We start from the raw sequence: 26,500 nt of genomic DNA, 5'->3' as shown, positions 1-26,500 counted from the left end.
TGCCAGTCAAAGCGAACCGCTCCGGTTCAGTCGCTGCCTCGCCGGCTGTTTAAAAGGCACCTCTGAGAGTATCACCAGTAGGTCTGGAAGTTGTTGTCAAGCACAGAGGAGAAAATGTGGTCATGCCTGAGGAGATGCTCGGACTGCTACCAAGTAGGATGTTGACACAAAGGGACAGATGATCTACACACACTTCATCAGAGCAGGTCTGCAGTGTAACACAGCCTCGTGTCCAGTGTGTCACCGTCTCAACACTCACTGGTTGAATATCAGCCAGCCCAGCACCACTGTTAGAAGCCACGTTTCTTGGCTCAGCACTCTCTTAAAAGTTGTCAGTATTTCTTCAAAAACAATGACTTAGAAGGGGAAGTGTTACACGACCATCTAGGATGTAACTGTAAAGCTTTTTGGCTTCTAAGGAACCCATGTCATGTTTTGTTCCTGGGATGCAGCTTCGGGTTATCCTTTATTCTCTTCCAGGGATGGGATCATTTCTCTTAAGGAAGTTATAGGTGTAGGGGTTTCAGCAAGATTATTGATCCATACCATCAGGAAGTTAGCTGCAGTCTGAGGGCCTGTGTTCATATTGCGCCTTTTCCTGGTAGAAAAGCGGCTGCAGGACTTCCGGTAGGCAGCAGAGCATGGCGGCTGTCTAGACAGAGAGCTCTGTACAGTCGGACAAATAAACCGAAGACCAGAAAGATGCGAGGAAAGCAAGAAACAAAAGGAAAGGCTCAAAGCGACTCGAACGAAGACCAAAACAAAGAAGATGGCGGAGACGATGCAACGGAGGCCCTTCATTAGGGATTAAAAAGCATAAGTACACAAATCAGCAACTTGAGAAGAGAATTAAAAGCGGACTTTACATCATCCAAAGACGAATTCAAGCGGGACATGAGAGAAGAGCTGGCCGAATTCAAACGTGAAGTGAATCATCAGGTGGCGGCGAACACACAAGCAATACAAGACCAAAATAAAAAGACGGAGGAAGTCACCGCCCGAATAGAGGAGCTTGAAAGCTTGGAGTGCTGTTGCGAACAACGTACTCCAAGAAACACTGAAAGATCAGACTATACTTTTCGACAAACTGATTGACCTGGAGTCCAGATCCCGAAGAAATAATCTGCGGATATACGGTGTGCCGGAGGGTGCGGAAGACAGCTCGGTACCTCAGTTTGTGGAGAAACTGCTCAGAAGTGAAATGTCAATCCCTGTAACGACAGATTTACAGATTCAACGAGCACACAGAGCCCTGGCAAAGAAACCTAGCCCCAACTCACCTCCGAGATCCATGATTGTCCACTCTCTCCAGTTTAAAGTTAAAGAGATGGTTCTCAAACAGGCATGGCAAAAGAAGATCTAACTTGGAGAATGAATGCTGTCTTTTGACCACGACTACACTACCGCTGTAGTACAACAACGTAAGGCATACAAACATGTTAAAAGTGTCCTAAAAGAGGAAGGAATCCGCTTTCAGACACCATTCACCAAGATGCGTATTCACTGGGACAGCGGACCCCAAACCTACATCAACGTCAGTTGCCATTCGAGAGCTACAACGGAGAGGCTACAAAGTGGAAGAGCCGCGGGGAGACACGGACATGCCGCCGCTGCTTGAACAACTCCGCCAAACGGCGCCTTGGCAGCTCGTCGGGAGACACGGTGAATCAGAGACTGTCAGACGGGCACGGGAGCGCCTCCAAGAATTCCAACGAAAGACTCATGCTTGAACTGAGATATGATTATGAAGGTACGCATAGACATGGATAATACAGTGGTCTCTGCCACAATCTGTTAGAATACTGAGTCCATGGAACCCTAGGTTTACAAATAAATGCATAGATATGCATATTCATAGACAAATTTGTTTATAAGCCTAGTTCTAAGAATATCACCAAGCATCACAGACCTCATGTGAGTGTAATTAATGTTGATTTAATACAACTTTCTGTGCTAGATAAATCCGACTGTTAGGGAGATTATCGAAGTATTAGAGCTAGAATGAGTGGAGGGACCCATAGACGGTTATTCCCCTTATCTAGGAGAGGGCCCTTTCATAGTGTTAGGCTTCACCCCTCAATCCACAAAGGGATTCGGGATCTACGGTGGAGAGAGAATACCCTTTTCTGGGAGTCCATCTTTGTGTTGATGTTTTGTTTGGTTTTGCTAGGCAGAACACCTTTGTTTGTTCATATTTTCTGGTTTGTTGTTCAGAATGGTTCTGGTGTCGAGTTGAGGGTATACAGTGAAATCAATCACACTAAGTGTAATGATGCAATGTCAGGGACTTAAGCTGATGTCTTTAAATGTTAATGGTTTGGGTAATCCAAAGTCATGACTAAATTGAAAAAAGAGAAAATGCATATTACTTTTTTACAAGAAACCCATTTATCGCGACAAGAGCACGAAAAGCTGAAAAGATTTGGATACAAAAACACATATTATAGCTCACATATTTGAAGTCATACAAGACAAGTGGCAATCTTGATATTGAACTCAGTTAAATTAGAAATATTTAAAGAAATAAAAGACAAAGAAGGGAGGTATATCATAGTAAAGGGCAAAGTTGATAATAATATCCTGAAACTGGTAAATATCTATGCTTCCCCCGATAGTGATGAACATTTTTTCAAATCCCTATTTGGTATTATTGCAATGGAAGCAGAAGGAATTTGTATATGCGGTGGGGATCTGAATGTTGTATTGAATCATAGTCTTGATAGGCAAGCAAAAAGAAGAATAAGAACCAGTTAACAAAACTACTAAACACTACATGTGAAGAAATTAGTTCCGTTGATGTCTGGAGGAATTTTCATTGGTTAAAATCCTACTCGCAGCTGGCAGCAAGGCCATTACAAGAAAATGGCTTGTAGTGTACACCCCCAGACTTATTCAATGGTTAGACATAGTACAGGAAATATTTGTGATGGAGAAAATTACTTATTCTCTAAGAGTGAAAGAAGATGAGTTTAACAGAAAATGGGATAAATGGATTAGGTATAGAAATAAAGACATCAGCACTATATAATTGCATTGACAATACCGTAAGTTATTGGAAAATGTTTAAAAAGAAAATAACCCTGTATACTGCATCATCAATTGTAAACTAAACCCCTCGCTGCACTGTTGCAAGTTTCCTTGTTATATTTGTGTTTTATTTGTGTATGCAAAAAAGCAATAAAGATTAAAGTGACAAAAAAAGGAAAAGCGGCTGCAGAGATTTTCAAATTGAAGAGTTGGGAGCAGCCGCACATAAAAGGCAGAGCGCTCAGAAAAAAGATGCTGGGTGCAGCGTTTTTTTCTCGAGGGTGCGGCAAACGTCTTCTCCTCATTGGGAACATTTGAAAAAAGACGCTGGTGCTCAGAAAAAAATGCTATATGTAACAGGCACTTAGGTTATATGTTGAACTGACTCCAAGCCTGCATCGCTCCATCTATGAGCCGGGTTGCATGACCTTCTTAAAACTTCAACTTTATTACAGTCGTCATATACATACAGGTACGTACATGAAATGTGACCTCTGCATTTAACCACCATTATCATTAGCAGCAGTGAGCTGCTGTGAAGCAGCCATTGCACCCGTCTTTCCAGGTTCAGATGGTTTAACGATGCAACTTAGTCCTTCAATGTCTGTCTTTTTGACTGTCCAACGACAAGGCTGTGCATTAGTTGGAAATGTGTAAAAATGTAGACATTCACATGTTAATGGAAAAGTAAGGTGAGAAGCTGGGCCCAAGTCGTTGTCCCCTTGTCTCTCTTCCAGTCGATGATGAGGAAACATCTTCCATTATATGGCCACATTTATAGCGTATTGGGCAACATTGAAATGCGTTGTTGGTCCCATTGCTAGCCCTCCTCCCTTCTCTCAAGGGCATGGGGGTCCTGGATTACGGTAAGTGTCTCCCTCAACTTGGTACCCTTTTAGCAAATCTTTGTTTTCACTTCTACTTTGTCTTGATGTTTTGCTAGATTCTTCGTCTCAGGTGATCCCATCACAAGTGGACGGCTCTAAGTTCAGGTGTGAATGCACTCAAGACACATTGAGATCCGATCTTTCAGACCACATTCGGAGGTGGTCTGGGTCGCATATGGCCACATTCTTTTAGCATTATGTACGCCAATGTGTTCTGGGCCACATTGAAGGACCACCTACTCAACTAACGCTCCCTGCGTATGCGGAAGTACGTACTCATTCACCGTTTGTTTTTTAAATTTGGAAATGCCCATAAAGATATGTCAGGAGTGTACCAACATCTTGGGCGACCTGGTTCGCCTGGAACACGCTAAGGAATAGACCCAGTCTGTATTGTTTTGATTTCTTCTTCTTTTGATTTCCAGCAGACTAGGCACAGGAAGTGAGTTGCTGCCTCCCGCCGGTTAAAAACAGCAACACATTTGGTCAAATGGAACTGATGTCTGTGTTTATTTGTATATAGAGCGGAGGAGTGAGATCAGATTGTGGTGTAGGTGTGAACTGACGGACTTAGAGCTCCACTTGTGATCAGATCACTCAAATGCGTGTGAACAGGGCCTTAGGTGTTTGGCAGGCTTGTGTGGTTTCCAGGATTCTAATATACCACGTTCTTGGTCTTTTGTAATAATCTGACACAGTTTTCATTTCTAACTAAGGAGGCCTATATGGAGATGACGCCCACAGAACTGTGCCATAGCCTGAGCTATTTCCCCAGTTTCCATCGCCTTTATGTACCATTAGGAAGCTGAATTGGGTCACTGCAATTCCGATGTACCCAAATTGGCCTTTTCCTTGGAGACGGGCCTTTTATGGCTCACAGGTCCTTCATTTGCTCCTCTTTCTTTGGCTCTCCTTCTCTTTCCCTGCAGCGATGGCAACGCTGCTCTGCTGCTGTGTGGCCCAGCAGTAATGAGCTGTGCTTCATCACTGTAGTTTACACTAATGCTCAGTTACTGCCTGCAGAAAATAGACAACATCTCATCTGTTAAATCTTCATTTACAGCATTGTACACTACCAGGAGTGTATGAGAGGACTCAGTGTTAATCATTGCTATTCATGTGGTGTAAAATACCATTGAGCCAACATATACGATGATGTCATGACAATTTAACTGTTAACATGAGCCTTCAGGTGCAAATTCTTTTAAAGTTGAAATAGTTTATTTTTCTCATGCTTTAGTATTTTTGTTTGTCTAATTGCTGATCTGTCTGGTTCTAGTTGGAGACAAGGTGCCTGCTGACATCCGTATCTGTTCAATCAAATCAACAACTCTAAGGGTGGACCAGTCCATTCTGACCGGTAAGATTATTACATCAATTTAACAAACTATTTCTACATAATACATACTGTATATCATTTTGTTCCTGTGTATGTTATATGTTTTTACAGTTTTTCTAATTATTATTCTTATTTCACACTAACCTTTTTAGCACAGCATCAAGACTATGCTATCCTGCATTTCACTGCACACATTTAAATCTTTGAATGTCTGCTCATTATTCAGTAATTAATAGAAAGTCACATAGTAGCTAAGGGGTTAGGGGGTGTCAGCAATCTCTTACTTAACATGATGGACAAATGAGGTTGCTCATTGTTTTCATACAAAGGCTTCTATATTACCACCCAGCCCTTTAACTTCTGTATACCTTATCAGTGAACTTTGGTTGTGCGGTCACACATGCAGAGTAACCGAGTTCAATCAGCTGTTTTATTCGAGACTTCGGTGGGGTTGCTCCCTTTGTTTCAAAATAAGCACCAAGATGAATGGATCAATCCTCCACCTGTGTTTGAAGAACCAGAATAACTGGATGACCTGAACAAAATCATTTGAGTTGGCAGCAGATTGAGCCCAGAGGTGGATCATGATGTTTGCTCCTGAATGGAAACATTCATGAGCATGTGAAAGATCAGTGAGGCAGCATGAATGATGTCTCTGTAGAGATAATTGGCTGTGCTTTGAGACGGATTTAACCCTCTGTTGTCTCTGTAGGTGAATCTGTGTCTGTCATCAAACACACCGACCCTGTGCCCGACCCTCGTGCTGTCAACCAGGACAAGAAGAACATGCTCTTCTCTGTAAGTTCAACTTATCACACATCCTGTTGACGTTTGTTTAGTTTCTGTAAACTTCCTGTTGTTATTTCAACATGTGTGAGATGTTATCAGATGCTCTTGAGCCAACATGTATATTACTTGTTATTTCAGGGTACTAACATTGCAGCTGGGAAGGCCGTGGGCGTGGTCGTGGCCTCTGGCGTTAACACAGAGATCGGTAAGATCCGTGACGAGATGGTGGCCACCGAGCAGGAGAAGACGCCCCTGCAGCAGAAGCTGGATGAGTTTGGCGAGCAGCTGTCCAAGGTCATCTCCCTCATCTGCATCGCCGTGTGGATCATCAACATCGGCCACTTTAACGACCCCGTCCACGGAGGCTCCTGGATCCGCGGGGCGGTCTACTACTTCAAGATCGCCGTGGCGCTGGCCGTGGCCGCCATCCCTGAGGGTCTTCCTGCCGTCATCACCACCTGCCTGGCCCTGGGCACCCGCCGCATGGCCAAGAAGAACGCCATCGTTCGCAGCCTGCCCTCCGTGGAGACCCTGGGCTGCACCTCTGTCATCTGCTCTGACAAGACGGGAACCCTGACCACCAACCAGATGTCTGTCTGCAGAGTGAGTGTCACACACACACCTACACTAAAACACACACACACACACACACACACACACACACACACACACTCTCTGTTGGTGCATTGCCGAGCAGTTTGGTCGTCCCTGCCTGGTGTTTGAATAAGCAGACAGCAGTTAGAGAAACATTAGTATAGTATAATCTAGGGGTGGAACGGTTCACAAAATTGTGTGAATAGTACATTAGTGTGAATAGTACGTTAGTATTAATAGTACATTAGTGTGAATAGTACGTTAGTATTAATAGAACATTAGTGTGAATAGTACGTTAGTATTAATAGTACGTTAGTGTGAATAGTACATTAGTGTGAATAGTACGTTAGTATTAATAGTACATTAGTGTGAATAGTACATTAGTATTAATAGTACGTTAGTGTGAATAGTACATTAGTGTGAATAGTACGTTAGTATTAATAGAACATTAGTGTGAATAGTACGTTAGTATTAATAGTACGTTGGTGTGAATAGTACGTTAGTATTAATAGAACATTAGTATTAATAGTACATTAGTGTGAATAGTACGTTAGTATTAATAGTACATTAGTGTGAATAGTACATTAGTATTAATAGTACGTTAGTGTGAATAGTACATTAGTGTGAATAGCACGTTAGTATTAATAGAACATTAGTGTGAATAGTACGTTAGTATTAATAGTACGTTGGTGTGAATAGTACATTAGTGTGAATAGTACGTTAGTGTTAATTCAATTCAATTCAATTTATTTTTATATAGCGTGGAATCACAACAGAAGTTATCTCAAGACGCTTTATATATAGAGCAGGTCTTAGACCGTACACCATAGTTTAGAGACCCAACAAGATCCACCAAGCGCGCTGTGGCTAGGAAAAACTCCCTGATTACTGGGAAGAAACCTGGAGCAGAACCAGACTCTGGGTGGGTGGCCATCTGCCGAAACCGGCTGGGGGGATAGATAGAGAGATAGATATATATATAAACTGGAAAAAGAAAGTTCGGAAACTTGTGTTTGGTGGATTATTGGAGAGTCTTAAGAGACTTATTGGAGCAGCCTGAGAGTTGCAGTAATCTAGTCTAGAGGTAACAAATGCATGGACAAATTTTTCTGCATCATTTTGAGACAGGATGTGTCTGATCTTCGCAATGTTACGTAGATGAAAGAAGGCAGTCCTTGAAGTTTGTTTTATGTGGGAGTTAAAGGACATATCCTGATCGAAGATAACTCCCAGATTCCTTACGGTGGTGCTGGAGGCCAGGGCAATGCCATCTAGAGTAACTATATCATTAGATAATTTGTTTCGGAGGCGCTCAGGGCCAAGTACAATAACTTCAGTTTTGTCTGAGTTTAACATCAGGAAATTGCAGATCATCCAGGTTTTTTTGTCCTTAAGGCATGCTTGAAGTTTAGTTATCTGGTTTGTTTCGTCTGGCTTGATCGATAGATATAATTGGGTATCATCTGCATAACGATGAAAGTTTATGGAGTGTTTTCTAATAACATTGCCTAAGGGAAGCATATATAAGGTAAATAGAATTGGTCCAAGTACAGAACCCTGTGGAACTCCGTGACTAACTTTGGCGTGCATGGAGGACTCATCGTTAACATGTACAAACTGAGATCGATCTGATAAGTAGGACTTAAACCAACTTAGTGCAGTTCCTTTAATGCCAATTAAATGTTCCAGTCTGTGTAATAGGATGTGATGGTCAATGGTGTCGAAAGCAGCACTAAGATCTAACAAGACAAGTACAGAGACAAGTCCTTTGTCTGATGCCATTAGAAGGTCATTTGTAATTTTCACCCTTCTGTCTCTGTGCTATGGTGCACTCTAAATCCTGACTGATAATCCTCGAATAAATGATTGTTCTGTAGAAAGTCACACAGCTGACTGGCAACTGCTTTCTCAAGTATTTTGGAGGTAAAGGGAAGGTTAGATATAGGTCTATAGTTGGCTAGGACCTCTGGATCGAGAGTGGGCTTTTTAAGAAGAGGTTTAATTACAGCTACTTTAAAGGACTGTGGTACATAGCCTGTTAGTAAAGACACATTGATCATATCCAGTAAAGAGGTGCTAACTAAAGGTAAAACTTCTGTAAGCAGTCTAGTTGGGATGGGGTCTAGGAGACAGGTAGATGATTTAGATGAAGAGATCAGTGAAGTCAGTTTGTGGAGGTCGATGGGAGAAAAGCAGTCTAAATATATTTCAGGTTGTACAGCTGTTTCTAAGGTTCCTAAGTTTGAGGATAAATTGGTACCAGTTGACGGTAGGAGGTGATTAATTTAGGCTCTAATAGTTATGATTTTATCATTAAAGAAACTCATGAAGTCACTACTACTGAGGGTTGTAGGAATACATGGCTCAATAGAGCTGTGACTCTCTGTCAGCCTGGCTACAGTGCTGAACAGAAACCTGGGGTTGTTCTTATTTTTCTCTATTAATGATGAGTAATGGGCTGCTCTGGCATCACGGAGAGCCTTCTTATATGTTTTAAGACTATCTTGCCAGACTAAATGAAATTCTTCCTGTTTGGTGGAACGCCATATCCTTTCCAGTTTCCTCGATCCTTGCTTTAATTTGCGTGTTGAGGGTTATACCATGGAGCTGACTTCCTTTGTTAATAGTACATTAGTGTGAATAGTAATGTTGGTGTGAATAGTATGTTATGAATAGTATGTTAGTGTGAATAGTACGTTGGTGTGAATAGTATTGTTATGAATAGTATGTTAGTGTGAATAGTACGTTAGTATGAATAGTATGTTATGAATAGTATGTTAGTGTGAACAGTACGTTAGTATGAATAGTATGTTATGAATAGTATGTTAGTGTGAATAGTACGTTATGAATAGTATGTTAGTGTGAATAGTACGTTGGTGTGAATAGTATGTTATGAATAGTATGTTAGTGTGAATAGTACGTTAGTATGAATAGTACGTTATGAATAGTATGTTAGTGTGAATAGTACGTTATGAACAGTATGTTATGAATAGTATGTTAGTGTGAATAGTACGTTAGTGTCAATAGTACGTTAGTGTGAATAGTACGTTAGTATGAATAGTATGTTATGAATAGTATGTTAGTGTGAATAGTATGTTATGAATAGTATGTTAGTATGACTAGTATGTTATGAATAGTACGTTAGTATTAATAGTATGTTAGTATGAATAGTATTTTAGTATGTTAGTATTAATAGTACATTAGTGTGAATAGTAGGCCAGTACACCCGGCCCTCACCCAGTCTGGTCCTCACCCAGCCTGGCCCTCACCCAGCCTGGCCCTCACCCAGCCTGGCCCTCACCCAGCCTGGCCCTCACCCAGCCTGGTCCTCACCCAGTCTGGTCCTCACCCAGCCTGGCCCTCACCCAGCCTGGTCCTCACCCAGCCTGGCCCTCACCCAGCCTGGTCCTCACCCAGCCTGGTCCTCACCCAGTCTGGTCCTCACCAAGCCTGGTCCTCACCCAGTCTGGTCCTCACCCAGCCTGGCCCTCACCCAGCCTGGCCCTCACCCAGCCTGGTCCTCACCCAGTCTGGTCCTCACCCAGTCTGGTCCTCACCAAGCCTGGTCCTCACCCAGTCTGGCCCTCACCCAGCCTGGCCCTCACCCAGCCTGGCCCTCACCCAGCCTGGTCCTCACCCAGCCTGGCCCTCACCCAGCCTGGCCCTCACCCAGTCTGGTCCTCACCAAGCCTGGTCCTCACCCAGTCTGGTCCTCACCAAGCCTGGTCCTCACCCAGTCTGGTCCTCACCCAGTCTGGTCCTCACCCAGTCTGGTCCTCACCCAGTCTGGTCTTCACCCAGCCTGGTCCTCACCCAGTCTGGCCCTCACCCAGCCTGGCCCTCACCCAGCCTGGACCTCACCCAGCCTGGTCCTCACCCAGCCTGGCCCTCACCCAGCCTGGCCCTCACCCAGTCTGGTCCTCACCAAGCCTGGTCCTCACCCAGTCTGGTCCTCACCAAGCCTGGTCCTCACCCAGTCTGGTCCTCACCCAGTCTGGTCTTCACCCAGCCTGGTCCTCACCCAGTCTGGTCCTCACAGAGACACATTAACGCCAAACACTATAACATTAGCACTAACACTGCAGGCTGATCTACTGTCTATAAAGAGGTGTCAGTCTCCAGCTCTGCTCTGGTCTGGATGCTTTCTGCTGGTCCTCAGAGAGACACACTAACACTAACCCTAACACTATAACATTAACACTATAACATTATAACACTATAACATTATAACACTATAACACTATAATAACATTATAACACTATAATAACACTATAACACTATAATAACACTATAACACTATAATAACACTATAACATTATAACACTATAACACTATAACATTATAACATTAACACTATAACACTATAACACTATAACATTATAACACTATAACATTAACACTATAACAAAATAACACTATAATAACACTAACATTATAACACTAACACTATAACATTATAACATTAACACTATAATAACACTATAACATTATAACACTATAATGACACTATAACATTATAACATTATAACACTATAACACTATAACATTATAACATTAACACTATAACACTATAATAACACTATAACATTATAACACTATAACATAACATTATAACACTATAACACTATAATAACACTACAACATTATAACACTATAACACTATAACATTATAACACTATAACACTATAACATTATAACATTAACATTATAACACTATAATAACACTATAACATTATAACACTATAACACTATAACACTATTATAACACTATAATAACACTATAACACTATAACACTATAATAACACTATAACATTATAACACTATAACACTATAACACTATAACACTATAACATTATAACACTATAACATTATAACATTAACACTATAACACTATAATAACACTATAACATTATAATAACGCTATAACATTATAACACTATAACACTATAACATTATAACAATAACACTATAACCTTATAACACTATAACATTAGGCACTACACCTGCAGGCTGATCTACTGTCTATAAAGAGCTGTCAGTCTCCAGCTCTGCTCTGGATGCTTTCTGCTGCCACCTGCTGTGTCAGTAAAGAAACTGTCAGTAGACTCAAACACTGACATCATCAGATGGTGTCTGTTTGAACTACTCACATTTGTTTTTGTCCCACCTGCTCTCTTGTTCTCCAGATGTTCACTATCAACAAAGCTGACGGAGACAGCTGTGCTCTGTCAGAGTTCACCATCACCGGTTCTACCTACGCACCTGAGGGAGAAGTGTGAGTACTTAACAGCTGAATACACAACAGGCACATATAGGTGAAAACTAAAAGATCTGATTGACTGACTTTAAATGTAGGATTGATTGATTGATTGATTGATTGATTGATTTTATTTGATAGATTAAAATACAGTAAACAAATGTGCATTCAGTACTAAAATCGCAATAAAGTCACATGACTTATTTCCATTGCGGATGTAAAGATGGGTATTTAAATGCACCAATAGGGAAAGTTCTTATTGTTATATGAACTGTACACACTCACGCTCACACTCACACACACACACACACACACACACACACACAGGTTAATACGTTGTACTTGCCCTCAGGTACCAGGATGGTAAACCAGTGAAATCCTCCCAGTATGATGCCCTGGTTGAACTGGCTACCATCTGTGCCCTGTGTAATGACTCCTCCCTGGACTTCAACGAGGTCTGAACCCTGACTGTGTCTTACTTTACATGTCACACATGTGTAGAGTGTAATATTGGCCAATATGATTCTTTTTGTGTATTTCCCAAGGACTTAATAGACAATAACACAAACTCACAGCGCTCCAGTACAAAGTGTAAATGTGAATGTGAAGTAGGACATGTTGGAAAAAATAGTCAAAATATAACAAAAAAGGGATAGAAATATGACAATTGTAGTTGACATATACTTCTACATATCTCCATCCATACCCATATACTCTGATACATACACCGGTATGCATCCAAATGTGCAGCGACGTGTCGCTGAGGATTCGTCTGAGGTGTAGGCAATAGTACCGGACACATAAACGTTGGGTTTGAAACATTTTGGGAGGCCTTTTTGTAGAGTGTTATTAACAGATGTACGTTACTAAAACATATCATTTAAAGTGTGTGTTTGGGGGGACGTTGGTTTGCTTCATTAGTTTTAATCTGTGGGTTGGAGTAAAATGATCTCTATGGACAAACCTAAAATGCATCCAGTGGATTAACATGAATGTTTGTGATGTTCCAGGTGAAGGGTGTGTACGAGAAGGTCGGCGAGGCCACAGAGACGGCGCTGACCTGTCTGGTGGAGAAGATGAACGTGTTCGACACTGAAGTCCACAACCTGTCCAAGATTGACAGAGCTAACGCCTGCAACTCAGTGAGTGACAGCCGCATGCTGTAGATTCCCAGTGCTCCCAGTGCTCCCACTCAGCAGCTTCTCCTCCTTTTGTCTGAGCAGGTGATCAAGCAGCTGATGAGGAAGGAGTTCACCCTGGAGTTCTCCAGAGACAGGAAGTCTATGTCTGTCTACTGCACCCCCAACAAGTCTCGTTCTTCTATGGGCAAGATGTTTGTCAAGGTAAACTGAGAGGAACCTATACGGAGGACACAATGGTCCATGGCTTTGCTTCTGATGGTCGTCTACCATGTTGTGAATCTTTTATTCCTCTGCTCTCCCCTACAGGGGGCCCCGGAGGGAGTTATTGACAGGTGCACTCACGTCAGAGTTGGCAACAGCAAAGTTCCCCTCAGCAAAGGTATCAAGGAAAAGATCATGTCTGTGATCCGGGAGTATGGGACAGGTCGTGATACCCTTAGGTGTCTGGCTCTGGCCACACGAGACAGCCCACCCAAAATGGAGAACATGATACTGTCCGACACTGCCAAATTCTCAGAGTACGAGGTGAGTTTTTTCATCTAATGTCTGGTACACTTGTTTGGCTGTTTTCATAAACTGTGGAGTATTCTTTTCAACATTGAGTCACGTCTTTGTCTCTGCATCCAGTCCGACCTGACCTTTGTCGGCTGTGTCGGCATGCTGGACCCTCCCAGACAGGAAGTGGCTGCCTCCATCAAGCTGTGCCGCCAGGCCGGCATCCGTGTCATCATGATCACCGGAGACAACAAGGGCACAGCTGTGGCTATATGCCGCCGCATTGGCATCCTGAGCGAGGAGGATGATGTCGAGCGCATGGCCTTCACTGGACGAGAGTTTGATGAACTTTCGCCCTATGATCAGGGAGAGGCTGTGACTCACGGTCGCTGTTTCGCCCGCGTCGAGCCTTCTCACAAGTCCAAGATTGTTGAGTTCCTGCAAGGATTTGACGAGATCACTGCTATGGTATGAAGTCTGAAATGATTCTGATCGTTTTATTGGAAGTAGTCTGGAAGTGTTCTGTTTCTTGATTTTGGTTGTGAAGTTGGTCTTAATTCCACTGTGGTTAGCAATGAGAAGATAAAAACATGAAACCTGTGGGTATCCTCTCATCCTGTCATGTAAATAGTGTCAGTAATTCCTCTTGTGTAACACAGACCGGTGATGGTGTGAATGATGCCCTGCCTTGAAGAAGGCAGAGATTGGTATCGCCATGGGCTCTGGCACTGCCGTGGCCAAGTCAGCCTCTGAGATGGTCCTCGCCGATGACAACTTTTCTTCCATCGTGGCTGCCGTTGAAGAAGGCAGAGCTATTTACAATAACATGAAGCAGTTCATCAGATACCTTATCTCCTCCAACGTGGGGGGAGGTGGTCTGGTGAGTCTCTTAAGGAGCACATTATCATACATGGCTAATGGATGATTGGTATCCAACATGCAGCGTGTCAGTACGGCTGCTAAATGGACTCATTTGTCCCGATAGCATCTTCCTCACTGCGGCGCTGGGCTTCCCTGAGGCTCTAATCCCCAGTCCAGCTGCTCTGGGTCAACCTGGTGACTGATGGCCTCCCTGCCACTGCCCTGGGCTTCAACCCCCCCGACCTGGACATCATGGAGAAGCCTCCTCGTAATGCTAAGGAGCCCCTCATCTCTGGTTGGCTCTTCTTCAGATACCTGGCCATTGGATGTAAGTTGATGATGGACAGGAATGTCAGTTTTTACATGGAATCTTTCATTTGCCTTGTTTGTTGTCTCTGGTCTCAGGCTACGTGGGTGCAGCCACAGTGGGAGCTGCTGCCTGGTGGTTTACTGTCTCTGAAGATGGACCTCAGATCACTCTGTACCAGCTGGTGAGTCTGCCTGTCCTTCATCTCGTCCTTCAGCTCTTCCTCTTCCTCCTCCTCACCCCCTGCCTTCCTCCCTGCAGAGCCACTTCCTCCAGTGCGCCCCAGACAACCCAGAGTTCGACGGCCTGGACTGCCACGTGTTTGAGTCGCCCTACCCGATGACCATGGCCCTGTCTGTGCTCGTCACCATTGAGATGTGCAATGCCCTCAACAGGTAAAGGAGTTCCTCTCAGAAAGATCCACGCTCTCATCCAAAGATCATTTGCACTTGGAGAAGGAAGGGAAACTGTTGAAATGAATATTACCGTCTGTGTTCTCTCTTGTGTCCAGTCTATCGGAGAACCAGTCTCTCCTGCGGATGCCTCCCTGGGAGAACATTTGGCTCCTGGGGGCCATCTGCCTGTCCATGTCCCTCCACTTCCTCATCCTCTATGTGGAGCCTCTGCCTGTGAGTTTCATTCACTGATGTCATTTAAAAACAGAAGGGAGAGATGAGCTGGCTGCCTGATGGTCCAGTTAGCGACTGCAGGACACTGGTTGAATGTCAGGAGTTATGTGCTTCCTCCCCCTAGTGGTTGTATGGCTTCATTACACACATGCAATGGAAACCTATGGGTTACCTTTTAAAGTAGAAAAGTGCATTCAGTAGAGTGTAGATATCCAGTAGGTGTGTCTGTAACGACCACCGCTGTAATGTTTGATGAATGAATACAAACCACAGTTGCCCCCCGTCTAGAACGCGAGCCAATCAGACGTGTTTTTCACTCGCACGTCTCACGCAACAGATACACTCTCAGTTTAATCTATGCAGTTGTCTTCATCGGCTCTGTGCAGCTAAATCATGGATGTATGAAGAGAACTGGATACAGCGTTGGAGGCGGTGAGAGCTGCTCAGTGGAGCATGAAGCAAAAGAAGTTTGACTTCCGAGGGATAAAGTACCCGGATCATCCGGCGAGCTCCCTCATCCATTGGGCCCAGAGAGCAGGCGCAGTAGGGTTCCCTTTAACTCTGCCTCCCAGCCCTCGCTCCAGCCTCGGTCTGGGGCTCATTCACATGAACGGATGAAGGGAAATAACTCTGGATTCAGCTATTAGCGTATTTTACAACTTTTAGGGACCTGATGATTTAAAGGGACTCAATGTAAGAATCACAAATTGCTTGTTAACAGCGACACCTGTGGCCTTTAAGTCAACGTCCTGTTGCTCGCGCTCGCGCTTGTGCTCGCTCTACATAGACATGAACGAGCATCGGTCAAAATAGTGAGGTGACACACACGTGACTGACAGCTAAAAGCACAATATCCCTCTATATTTCAGCTGCTTGGCAGTAATGTTAGCTGACCAAACGAAGGTCTCTCCATGAATCAATGCTGATCCTAGTGTTGGCTTTTCCTGCCTCAGCCTCCCGACCGCGGCCGGGGGGAACAGGGGAGACACCGGAGTTTTGGTCGGAGACGATAACGTTTCTCGCTGCGGAGCCCAGTCACTTCACAAGACACGGGAAACCTCTGTTGGTCTGGAGGATCTGCAGCAGTTATTTCTGCACAAACGTCCACTGAACATTCACTAGATATTCTCAGAGCTAAACTAACTTTTCTGCTCCGCTGCTTGCTCGTTTCAATGCCGCTCGTGCACCCACACTCCGACAACACTAGTTTTCCTCCAACGTCGGTCACATTCCACGGGCTACACTAGATAACTGCTGTTTTTGTGCTTCCTTGGAGTTGTGGTGGAGACTGGTCGTTTGTTTGCATTGGCGGACATTTCTCACCTGAGCTGAAGAGAGAAAGCACACGCGAGCAAGTATTACTTTCGCATCCACTGGACTCTGACCCTGTGGGTGTCCTTCCAGTCCTTTATACCTGTAAAAAGTAACATACGTAAGGGATAATGTACAGCTAACGGGTCACTGTTGTGAAAGAATCCCGACAGGGCGATGAGAGACACAAAGCGCATGGGTCTCTCATTGGCTACTTACTGAAGAAATCAATATTCTGACACAAAAACGAGTCCGACATCAGAATTGCGCCCATAGCAACGGTCTGCTATCCATAGCAACGGTCTGTTATACATAGCAACGGTCTGTTATACATAGCAATGGTCTGCTATTCATAGCAACGGTCTGCTATTCATAGCAACGGTCTGTTATACATAGCAACGGTCTGCTATTCATAGCAACGGCCTGTGATTTAATTCAATTCCAATTCAATTTCAATTCAATTTATTTTTATATAGCGTCAAATCACAACAGAAGTTATCTCAAGAGGCTTTATATATAGAGCAGGTCTTAGACCGTACACCATAGTTTAGAGACCCAATAAGATCCACCAAGCGCGCTGTGGCCAGGAAAAACTCCCGTTTAGTGGGAAGAAACCTGGAGCAGAACCGGGCTCTGGGTGGGCGGCCATCTGTCGAAACCGGCTGGGGGGATAGATAGATAGAGAGATAGATATATAAACTGGAAAAAGAAAGTTTGGAAACTTGTGTTTGGTGGATTATTTCTCTGTTGTTACAATGCTAATTGCATTGTATTTTACATGGTTGGAAAGCCTGTTTATTACCTTCACAATGATGTCCAACTTGTAAGGATCATGCATCTGTGGGATGAGCAGCACAGCTGATTATGTGGGTAGCGCCCAAGAAAAATGTTCCTAAAATGCTAATGGTAAACAGTGTATAAAGTCAAGTCCATTTGTATTCTCCTGTTGGTGTTGACTCTTGTTTTGAGTTGTTTGGTGGATTGGATGATTGAGCTCTCTATCAGTAACAAGGAACAAACAAGACATATTTTACACTTTATTCATTTAATACACCGTCAGTAGCCTCAGTAGCGGTGGAAGATCATACGCAGCACAACAGCCTGACACCTCCTCCTCATGCTGGTCACCACCTGGTCACACATTGCTGTGGGATGGCATTCCATTCCTCAACCAGGATTCTTGCAGGGTCAGCCAGCGTGGTTGTGTTGGTCACTCTAACACGTACAGTACGCCCAAGCTGATCCCACAAGTGTTGATTGGGTTGAGGTCTGACTCTTGGCAGGGCCGTTTCCATTCTCTCTACTCTCACATTGTGGAGGTAGTCTGTGATAACCCTGGCTCTGTGGGGGCGAGCGTTGTCATCTTGGAGGAGGAAGTTAGGTCCCAGATTGTGGAGATATGGGATCGCCCTGGCTGCAGAATCTCATCCCGATATCTCACTGCATTGAGATGGCCTTCAATGATGGCAAGCCTTGTTTTTGCCAGTGAGGGAGATGCCGCCCCACACCATGACACTGCCCACGACCAAAAGCGTTACTCCATCGGTGCAACAATCAACCAAGAAAAGAAAAACGTTCCTCCGCGTCGTCTCCATACTTTGACGCCTGTGGCCATCCAACTTGGCAGACAGAACCTGAACGCATCACTGAAGCATGACATTTCCCCACATGTTCAGGTTCCGATTGTCTGTGTTGTCGACACCATCGCGTAAACGGGCCTGACGGGGAAGGGGCAGTCATTGCAGGCTTCCTGGTAGCCTTGATGAGAATACACTGTTGAGTTACCATTGGCAGAGCATTTTGGAACAATTTTCTGGGGCGCTCCCCACATGACCTCAGCTGTGCTGCTCATCCCACAATGCAGTGGTCCTTACAAGTTGGACATCATTGTGAAGGTAAAATAAACAGGCTTTCCAACGATGTAAAATACAATGACCATTAGCATTGTAACAACAGAGAAATAATCGACCAAAAACAAGTTTCCGAACTTTATTTTTCAGTATATACTGTATATATATAGAGAGAGAGAAAGCAACCACAATAATAGCAAAGCAGCTGTAATAACTAATACAGTAGGATTAATAACAAAATCATATAGCAGTGGATGTAAAATAGTGTAATACAACTATCGAATTGATGTCATTGGGCTCGTCCTCAAACGGGCTTTCAAGCGGAGCTTCCAGCTATCTCAGTCCACCATACATCTGGCTAGCTCGCCAGCACTGTCCAGCATCTCTCCTCAGTACATCCATGTATAGTTGGTTTGGGACGTCCCTGTGATCGTGTCCGTAGCGTTGGTTCCCACAGCACCAGCATGCTTGCTGGGAGTTCTTGATGTCTTTGGCAGTGACCGAGAAGTCTCATTCTCCAGGCTGCCACTTTGTCACTAAGCCTTGGTAGTCCCTCGTTAGCCCTGGTAGTCCCTCGTACAGACGGAATTAATTAATGATGGTAGCAGTTGGTGACAAGCAGGCAGCAGACGCGGCAGCAGATGCAGCCACAATCCAGGTGACATCCAGCTGTCATAGGAAGTCCACCAGCAGTCTAGGCCTATAGCAGCTTGACTAGGGGCTGGTCAAAGACAGCCCTAACTATAAGCGTTATCAAAGAGGAAAGTCTTTAGCCTACTCTTAAATGTGGAGAGGGTGTCTGCCTCCCAGACTTAAACTGGGAGCTGGTTCCACAGAAGAGGAGCTTGATAGCTGAAGGCTCTGGCTTCCATTCTACTTTTGGAGACTCTAGGAACCTCAAGTAACCCTGCATTCTGGGAGCGCAGTGCTCTAGTGGGGTAATAGGGTACTATAAGCTCTTTAAGATATGATGGGGCCTGACCGTTTAGCGCTTTGTAGGTGAGGAGGACGATTTTAAATTTTATTCTAGAGTAACTATATCATTAGATAATTTGTTTTGGAGGCGTTCAGGGCCAAGTACAATAACTTCAGTTTTGTCTGAGTTTAACATCAGGAAAATGCAGGTCATCCAGGTTTTTATGTCCTTAAGGCATGCTTGAAGTTTAGTTAACTGGTTTGTTTCGTCTGGCTTGATCGATAGATATAATTGGGTATCATCTGCATAACAATGAAAGTTTATGGAGTGTTTTCTAATAACATTGCCTAAGGGAAGCATATATCAGGTGAATAGAATTGGTCCAAGTACAGAACCCTGTTGAACTCTGTGACTAACTTTGGCGCTCATGGAGGACTCATCGTTAACATGTACAAACTGAGATCGATCTGATAACTAGGACTTAAACCAACTTAGTGCAGTTCCTTTAATGCCAATTAAATGTTCCAGTCTCTATAATAGGATGTGATGGTCAATGGTGTCGAAAGCAGCACTAAGATCTAACAAGACAAGTACAGAGAGAAGTCCTTTGTCCGATGCATATAGAAGGTCTATTTGGTAATTTTCACTAGTGCTGTCTCGGCTGTCTATGGTGCACTCTAAATCCTGACTGATAATCCTTGAATAAATGATTGTTCTGTAGAAAGTCACACAGCTGACTGGCAACTGCTTTGTCAAGGATTTTACAGAGAAAGGGAATGTTAGATATAGGTCTATAGTTGGCTAGGACCTCAGGAATCAAGAGTGGGCTTTTTAAGAAGAGGTTTAATTACATGCTACTTTAACAGGACTGTTGGACATAGCCTGTTAGTAAAGACACATTGTCATATCCAGTAGAACAGGTGCTAACCTAGGGTAAAACTATCTGTAAGCAGTCTAGTTGGGATGGGGTCTACGAGACAGGTAGATGGTTTAGATGAAGAGATCAGTGAAGTCAGTTGTGGAGGTCGATGGGAGAAAAAGCAGTCTAACACAACTGGGGGAAAAAAGTTCGAGAACTGGTGTTTGGTGGATTATTTCTCTGTTTTTACAATGCTAATTGGCATTGTATTTTACATCATTGGAAAGCCTGATAATATACCTTCACAATGATGTCCAACTTGTAAGGATCATGCATTTGTGGGATGAGCAGCACAGCTGATTATGTGGGGAGCGCATAGACATCTAGTGTACACACTTTTGTCTGATGGTGTATAGTCTAGTAATAAGAATTCAAAACTGATTAAATAATAGTCTGATAAAAGAGAGTTCTGTGGAAAAACAATTAAATGTTCAATTTCAACGCCATATGCCAGAACAAGGTCGAGAGTGTGGTTAAAACGGTGAGTGGGTTTATGCACATTCTGCGAGAAACCAATTGAATCTAATAAAGAGATAAACACAGTACTGAGGCTATCATTATCAACGTCCACATGAATATTAAAATCACCTACTTTATCTGTTTTCAGGACTAGGCTTGATAGAAACTCTGAGAATTCAGATAGAAATTCAGAATATGGGCCTGGAGCGCGGTACATTATAACAAAGAGAATTGGCTGTAGTGTTTTCCAGGTTGGGTGTGAAAGACTAATAGACAAGGCTTTCAAATGAGTTATAATTTAGTTTAGTTTTAGGGTTTATTAATAGGCTTGACGTCGAAGATTGGCTGCAAACTCCACCTCCTCGGCGGTGTCTCGAGGAAATGTGGACGATTAATATGACTCGGGGAGTGGATTCGTTTAGGCTGACAAAATAAATCAATGTGATTATCTGACATTAAATCATTTACTAGTAGAGCTTTTAGATGACAAAGATCTGATATTTAAGAGTCCACATTTAATTCTCCTGTTTTGTTGCTTATTGCAGTGCTAGTGTTATAGATTTTATTAGATTATTATGTTTAACTCCTCTTCTGTTTACTTTTGATTTAATTCATTTAGGTGGGCAGACACAGTCTCAGTTAGATTTGGGGTTAAGTTATGGGTAACCCCAAACTCTAGTGGAAGCACAGAGAAGTGTGTAAGACTACAGCTCTGCGTCCTGGAATGACCTCTGGTTTGTCATGGATTTGTTCCACTAACAATCTTGGTCAGATTTCTGGATAAGAGAGCCGCACCATCCAAAGTAGGATGAATGCCGTCTCTCCTAATTAGACCTTGGAGTCCCCTAGAAAGAATTCCAATTGTCAATGAAGCCCACATGGTTTGCTGGACACCAGCTCGACAGTCAGCTGTGGAATGACTTCATGTGGCTATACATGTCGTCACTGGTCAGTTTGGGGAGGGGTCCAGAGAAAACTACGGAGTCCGATTAACGTAATCGGGTGTCATCACCGCCATGTGAATAACAATCTTACTGTATTTATGCTTATCCTTAGCCAGCAGTTTCAAAAAGGATTCAATGTCGCCCGCTCTGGCCCCCGGGATGCAGTGAACTATGGTAGCTCTAGCCCCCGGGATGCAGTTAACTATGGCAGCTCTGGCCCCCGGGATGCAGTTAACTATGGTAGCCCTGGCCCCCGGGATGCAGTTAACTATGGTAGCCGTGGCCCCCGGGATGTAGTTAATTATGGTAGCCCTGGCCCACGGGATGCAGTTAACTATGGTAGCCCTCGCCCCGGGATGCAGTTAACTATGGTAGCCCTGGCTCCCGGGATGCAGTTAACTATGGTAGCCCTGGCCCCCGGGATGCAGTTAACTATGGTAGCCCTGGCCCCCGGGATGCAGTTAATTATGGCAGCTCTGGCCCCCGGGATGCAGTTAACTATGGTAGCACTGGCCCCCGGGATGCAGTTAACTATGGTAGCCCTGGCCCCCGGGATGCAGTTAACTATGGTAGCCTTGGCCCCCGGGATGCAGTAACCTATGGTAGCCGTGGCCCCCGGGATGCAGTTAACTATGGTAGCCCTGGCCCCCGGGATGCAGTTAACTATGGTAGCCCTGGCCCCCGGGATGCAGTTAACTATGGTTGCTCTGGCCCCCGGAATGCAGTTAACTATGGCAGCTGGCTTCGCTAACTTCACGTTCCTCAAAATAGAGCTGCCAATAACCAGAGTTGGTTTCTCAGTGGGTGTGTTGCTGAATGGGGAGAATCTGTTAGAAACGTGGAGTGGTTGGTGGTGAACCGTGGGCTTCAGCTTACGACAATGCGTCCTTCGGGCATTCACCCAGCCTCCCGGCTGCTCGGGTGTTGCCGGGGGACGGCTAGCAGGAGCTACGCTTAGCCGGTCCGCACCGGCTAAGGGCTGGCTAACTACAGAAGCTAATGATAAAGTTTCCATTGTGCGGAACCGGGCTTCTAACTCACTAACCCTCGCCTCCAATTCAGCAAGTGCACTACACTTAATACATGTACCATTATCACTAAAGGAGGCAGAGGAATAACTAAACATGAGACACACAGAGCAGGGGAGAGCAGGAGAAGGAGAGAGAACAGGAGAGCAGAAGAGGGAGGAGAGGGAGAGAGAACAGGAGAGGGAGAGAGAGAAGCCATCGCTAAACGGCTAAGCTACTGCTATGCTACAGTACGATAGCCCGGCTAGCGTTAGCCGAGCTGAATATGTGCGGTTAAGTCTCTAAAAAGGAGCGAGTTATGAATCCTTAAGCAGAACTATTGTAGGTATAAATGTAGCGGGTAATTAGCCGCTGTAATGAAAATTATATAACTATATTGCCCTGGATGTGCTAGAGCAGCTACAGAACACAGCAGCACACAGAAAGACAGGCAACCGGAAATGAGGCAATACGCTTACCGCAAGCACGTCACGTCGTATGATCAATTATGATTCATAGCAACGGTCTGTTATACAAAGCAACAGTCTGCTATATGTAGCAACGGTCTGTTAAACGTAGCAACGGCCTGTTATACGTAGCAACGGCCTGTTATACGTAGCAACGGCCTGTTAAACATAGCAACGGCCTGTTATACGTAGCAACGGCCTGTTATACGTAGCAACGGTCTGCTATACATAGCAACAGTCTGTTATACATAGCAATGGTCTGTTAAACGTAGCAACGGCCTGTTATACGTAGCAACGGCCTGTTAAACATAGCAACGGCCTGTTATACGTAGCAACGGCCTGTTATACATAGCAACGGTCTGCTATACATAGCAATGGTCTGCTATAGGTAGCAACGGCCTGCTATACGTAGCAACGGTCTGCTATAGAGAAACTACAGACCGCAGAATGCAGTGATTGAATCGAGTATTCAACACAGCCGTGTAATAAAGTACCTTTAAATAAGGACTATTAGAGTGTTCCTACTGGGGAGTTGATTCAGCTCAAAATAAATGATCCTCTGAGTTACAGACATCTCTTTCCCAATCGAAGTCTATGGGAAAAGTATTTTTGGGCCCAATGGCATCACATGACGGACACGGAAGTTGTAGGACCGCCGTTTGGCCACTATGTAAAATTGCTTCCAAGCCTGCGCTCTTCCTGGGGGGTTGGGCTGAACTGCAGTTCACTGTGTAACACTTCATGTTGCCTGTTTAATGCTTCCTCTGAACAGAAACGGTCAGTCCTGCTGTTTGTTTAGTTACCTTAGCTCAACTTAACTGTTAGCTCTGTTAGCTGTTAACGGCTTACTAGCTCTCCTCCTACCGACATAAGACACGCTCCTTTGTTGTCGGTGCTCGGTTCAGTTCAAGAGAGGAACAGTTCCTAATCCCTAGCAGAAAGACTCCAAACTGAAGCAGTTGTTGATCACCTACCGGCCGGTTAAGATGAGCGAGGAGTCAGCCGTCAATGACGCTATAAAAAAGTCAATAAAATATGTTTTCAAAAAGTGTGAATCACCACAGCCACGAAAGGTGAGCATACAGTCGTAAAAGAGCACAAAAATATCAGGCTGATGGGTGACGAGAGATAAGCCGTGGACAGACGGACACAGAGATGCACACACTCGTGACTGAATACATAACCTCCTGGCGGAGATTATAAAACGAGAATACTTGGGTATGTTGCCTTTATTAGGTAGGTCCCAGTAGGGACACAGTCAGTCGTGGCCTGAGATGATGGACCGGGTCTTTGAGGAATAGTTGGAACTACACTTCTTTGCTTTGTTTCTGAGAGTTAGATGAGAAGATTGATTATGTACAAAGTACGAAGCACATTTCCCAAACTGTTCATTGAAGCACAAGGCCACCAGACGCCCCATACATTCACCTGCATGCTCCTGATGGTACTTGTGTGTAGACTGTGATGCTGGCGTGCAGGTTTACCTCCAGCTGGAGTTTCCTGTGCTGACACCACAGGCACTCGGCGTCCTGTAAATTAGCTGTAATGTTACATGATGAATGTTGTCGTGCTCTCTCCCAGGTCATCTTCCAGATCACCCCTCTGGATACGACCCAGTGGATGATGGTGCTGAAGATCTCGCTGCCCGTCATCCTGCTGGACGAGCTGCTAAAGTTTCTGGCCAGGAACCACTTGGACTTTGGTAAACAGCTGGAGAAGCCGGCCAGCAGAGGCTGCTCTCTGTCTGCATGTGCCGAGGGCATCTCCTGGCCCTTCGTGGCCATCTCCCTGCCCCTGGTGCTGTGGATCTACAGCACCGACACTAACGTGTCCGCCATGTTGTGGCCCTGACTGACTCCAGTACACTACCCTCCCTGTGCACCAGTGTGAAGTGGACATTAACACACATCTAACACAGTTACATTAACCCGGAACAACTTACAGTCAACACTCGTACCTGCTCTGACAGTCTGTCAGCTCTTTTCTATTTAGGACATTTTCACCGATGCATATTTTTGGGCGGGTGGGGGGGGCTGTTGTTTAGTCATATTTTAATGACTTTGTGTTTTATTTTACCATCACGCTTTTCTCTCTTTTGATGCCCTGTTTTGAACAGTTAGAGATGCCCACCGTGTCGGAGATGTGTGTTGAGCTGTACAGAGAATTTACACTATTTTATGATAATTCATATTTTGTAATTTTGGGGAGGGGCTGTGGGGACAAGAATGCTGGGTGTGAGGAGGATGTAATTCGAAGGACCGTATAGGACAATACTAATTTTGGGGCAAAGACTTGAACATGTTTGCCCTGGCATGAATCTCTGCAGTCATTTTTGAGCTCCATGCATCATGTCATTCATTATTTTCTGCATTAGGCAGAGCACAGCTACCTCAGTGCTGTTAATATGGTCTTTACTACCCATCTGTCTTAACAATAATTTCCTAGATTATCATTTGAAGTGTTGAGGTAAGCACCAATTTGTTTTGCAGTAGAGACAAAGCCCTCTCACACACACACACACACACACACACACACACACACACACACGTTAATGTAGCTGTGTGTGTGTGTGTGTGTGTGTGTGTGTATATATATATATATATATTATTTTTTTCTTTTCTCTGTTATTGGAGGAAAGCGAGGACACAGATATGTTACCAGTTTGATTCAGAGCAACTTTTGATAAAGCCTGTTAAATTTGTTTACTTGAAGGAAACACATTTGTCTTGATTTTATTTTTTAAGTTTTTGAGATTCAGTCTCAACTTTCAGTCTTAATTTTGCATCTTAATTACAGTTATCTTTATAATGTATGTATAATGTGCACATACTGTACTTGAATATGTAAAAAGGCACCAAGAAGCTTTTAGTCGTATCAACTGAGCACAACGTAGACGAGCGGTCATTGGAACAGTCTGTATATCTGTACATAGCTCCATTCATTTCCACTAGTTTACTAAAGCGTGGTCTTAGCCTTTCTGCATGCCTGTTCCAATAATCCCAGGCCAGTGAGTGCTTTGAGTTTTTAACTGTTGTTTCTTCCAATGCTTCCACCTGTTTACCTGCAGAGTGAGTACACTTTGACCTGCATGCCATCAGCGCTCACTCGTCTTCATGTGGCTGCACACGCAGCATTGTTGTCCGTCGTTGCTCGTGTTAAAATGACAGCAATGACAGCTCCTCGTATTTTCATAGGACAAGCACGTTTTTAAAATAATATTTTAATGGTACAAGATGCCTTCAATGTCACCAAGTGCCAAGTACACACTGAGTAGAAATAAGAGCCTTTTGCATTATGA

The 26,500-nt window shown here is 44.1% G+C and overlaps 1 protein-coding gene across 1 annotated transcript in view; it reads left to right on the top strand.

The window, feature by feature from the left end:
- The window catches only part of LOC119492715 (sarcoplasmic/endoplasmic reticulum calcium ATPase 2-like), a 51,723-nt gene extending 25,805 nt beyond the window's left edge, over positions 1–25,918 (top strand). The window contains 18 exon segments of the mRNA XM_037777387.1: positions 5,194–5,274; positions 5,966–6,051; positions 6,181–6,645; positions 11,825–11,913; positions 12,248–12,350; positions 12,906–13,037; positions 13,119–13,238; positions 13,344–13,562; positions 13,665–14,000; positions 14,192–14,210; positions 14,213–14,397; positions 14,399–14,412; positions 14,518–14,560; positions 14,562–14,721; positions 14,799–14,884; positions 14,962–15,095; positions 15,212–15,329; positions 24,784–25,918. Coding sequence (XP_037633315.1) covers positions 5,194–5,274; positions 5,966–6,051; positions 6,181–6,645; positions 11,825–11,913; positions 12,248–12,350; positions 12,906–13,037; positions 13,119–13,238; positions 13,344–13,562; positions 13,665–14,000; positions 14,192–14,210; positions 14,213–14,397; positions 14,399–14,412; positions 14,518–14,560; positions 14,562–14,721; positions 14,799–14,884; positions 14,962–15,095; positions 15,212–15,329; positions 24,784–25,053 — 2,660 coding nt within the window. The 3' untranslated portion in view covers positions 25,054–25,918.
- The last annotated feature ends 582 nt before the right edge of the window (positions 25,919–26,500 follow it).

Source organism: Sebastes umbrosus, chromosome 8 (genome assembly GCF_015220745.1).
Source record: "Sebastes umbrosus isolate fSebUmb1 chromosome 8, fSebUmb1.pri, whole genome shotgun sequence".
NCBI lineage: Eukaryota > Metazoa > Chordata > Actinopteri > Perciformes > Sebastidae > Sebastes > Sebastes umbrosus.
This window is presented reverse-complemented; position numbering and strand designations above follow the sequence as displayed.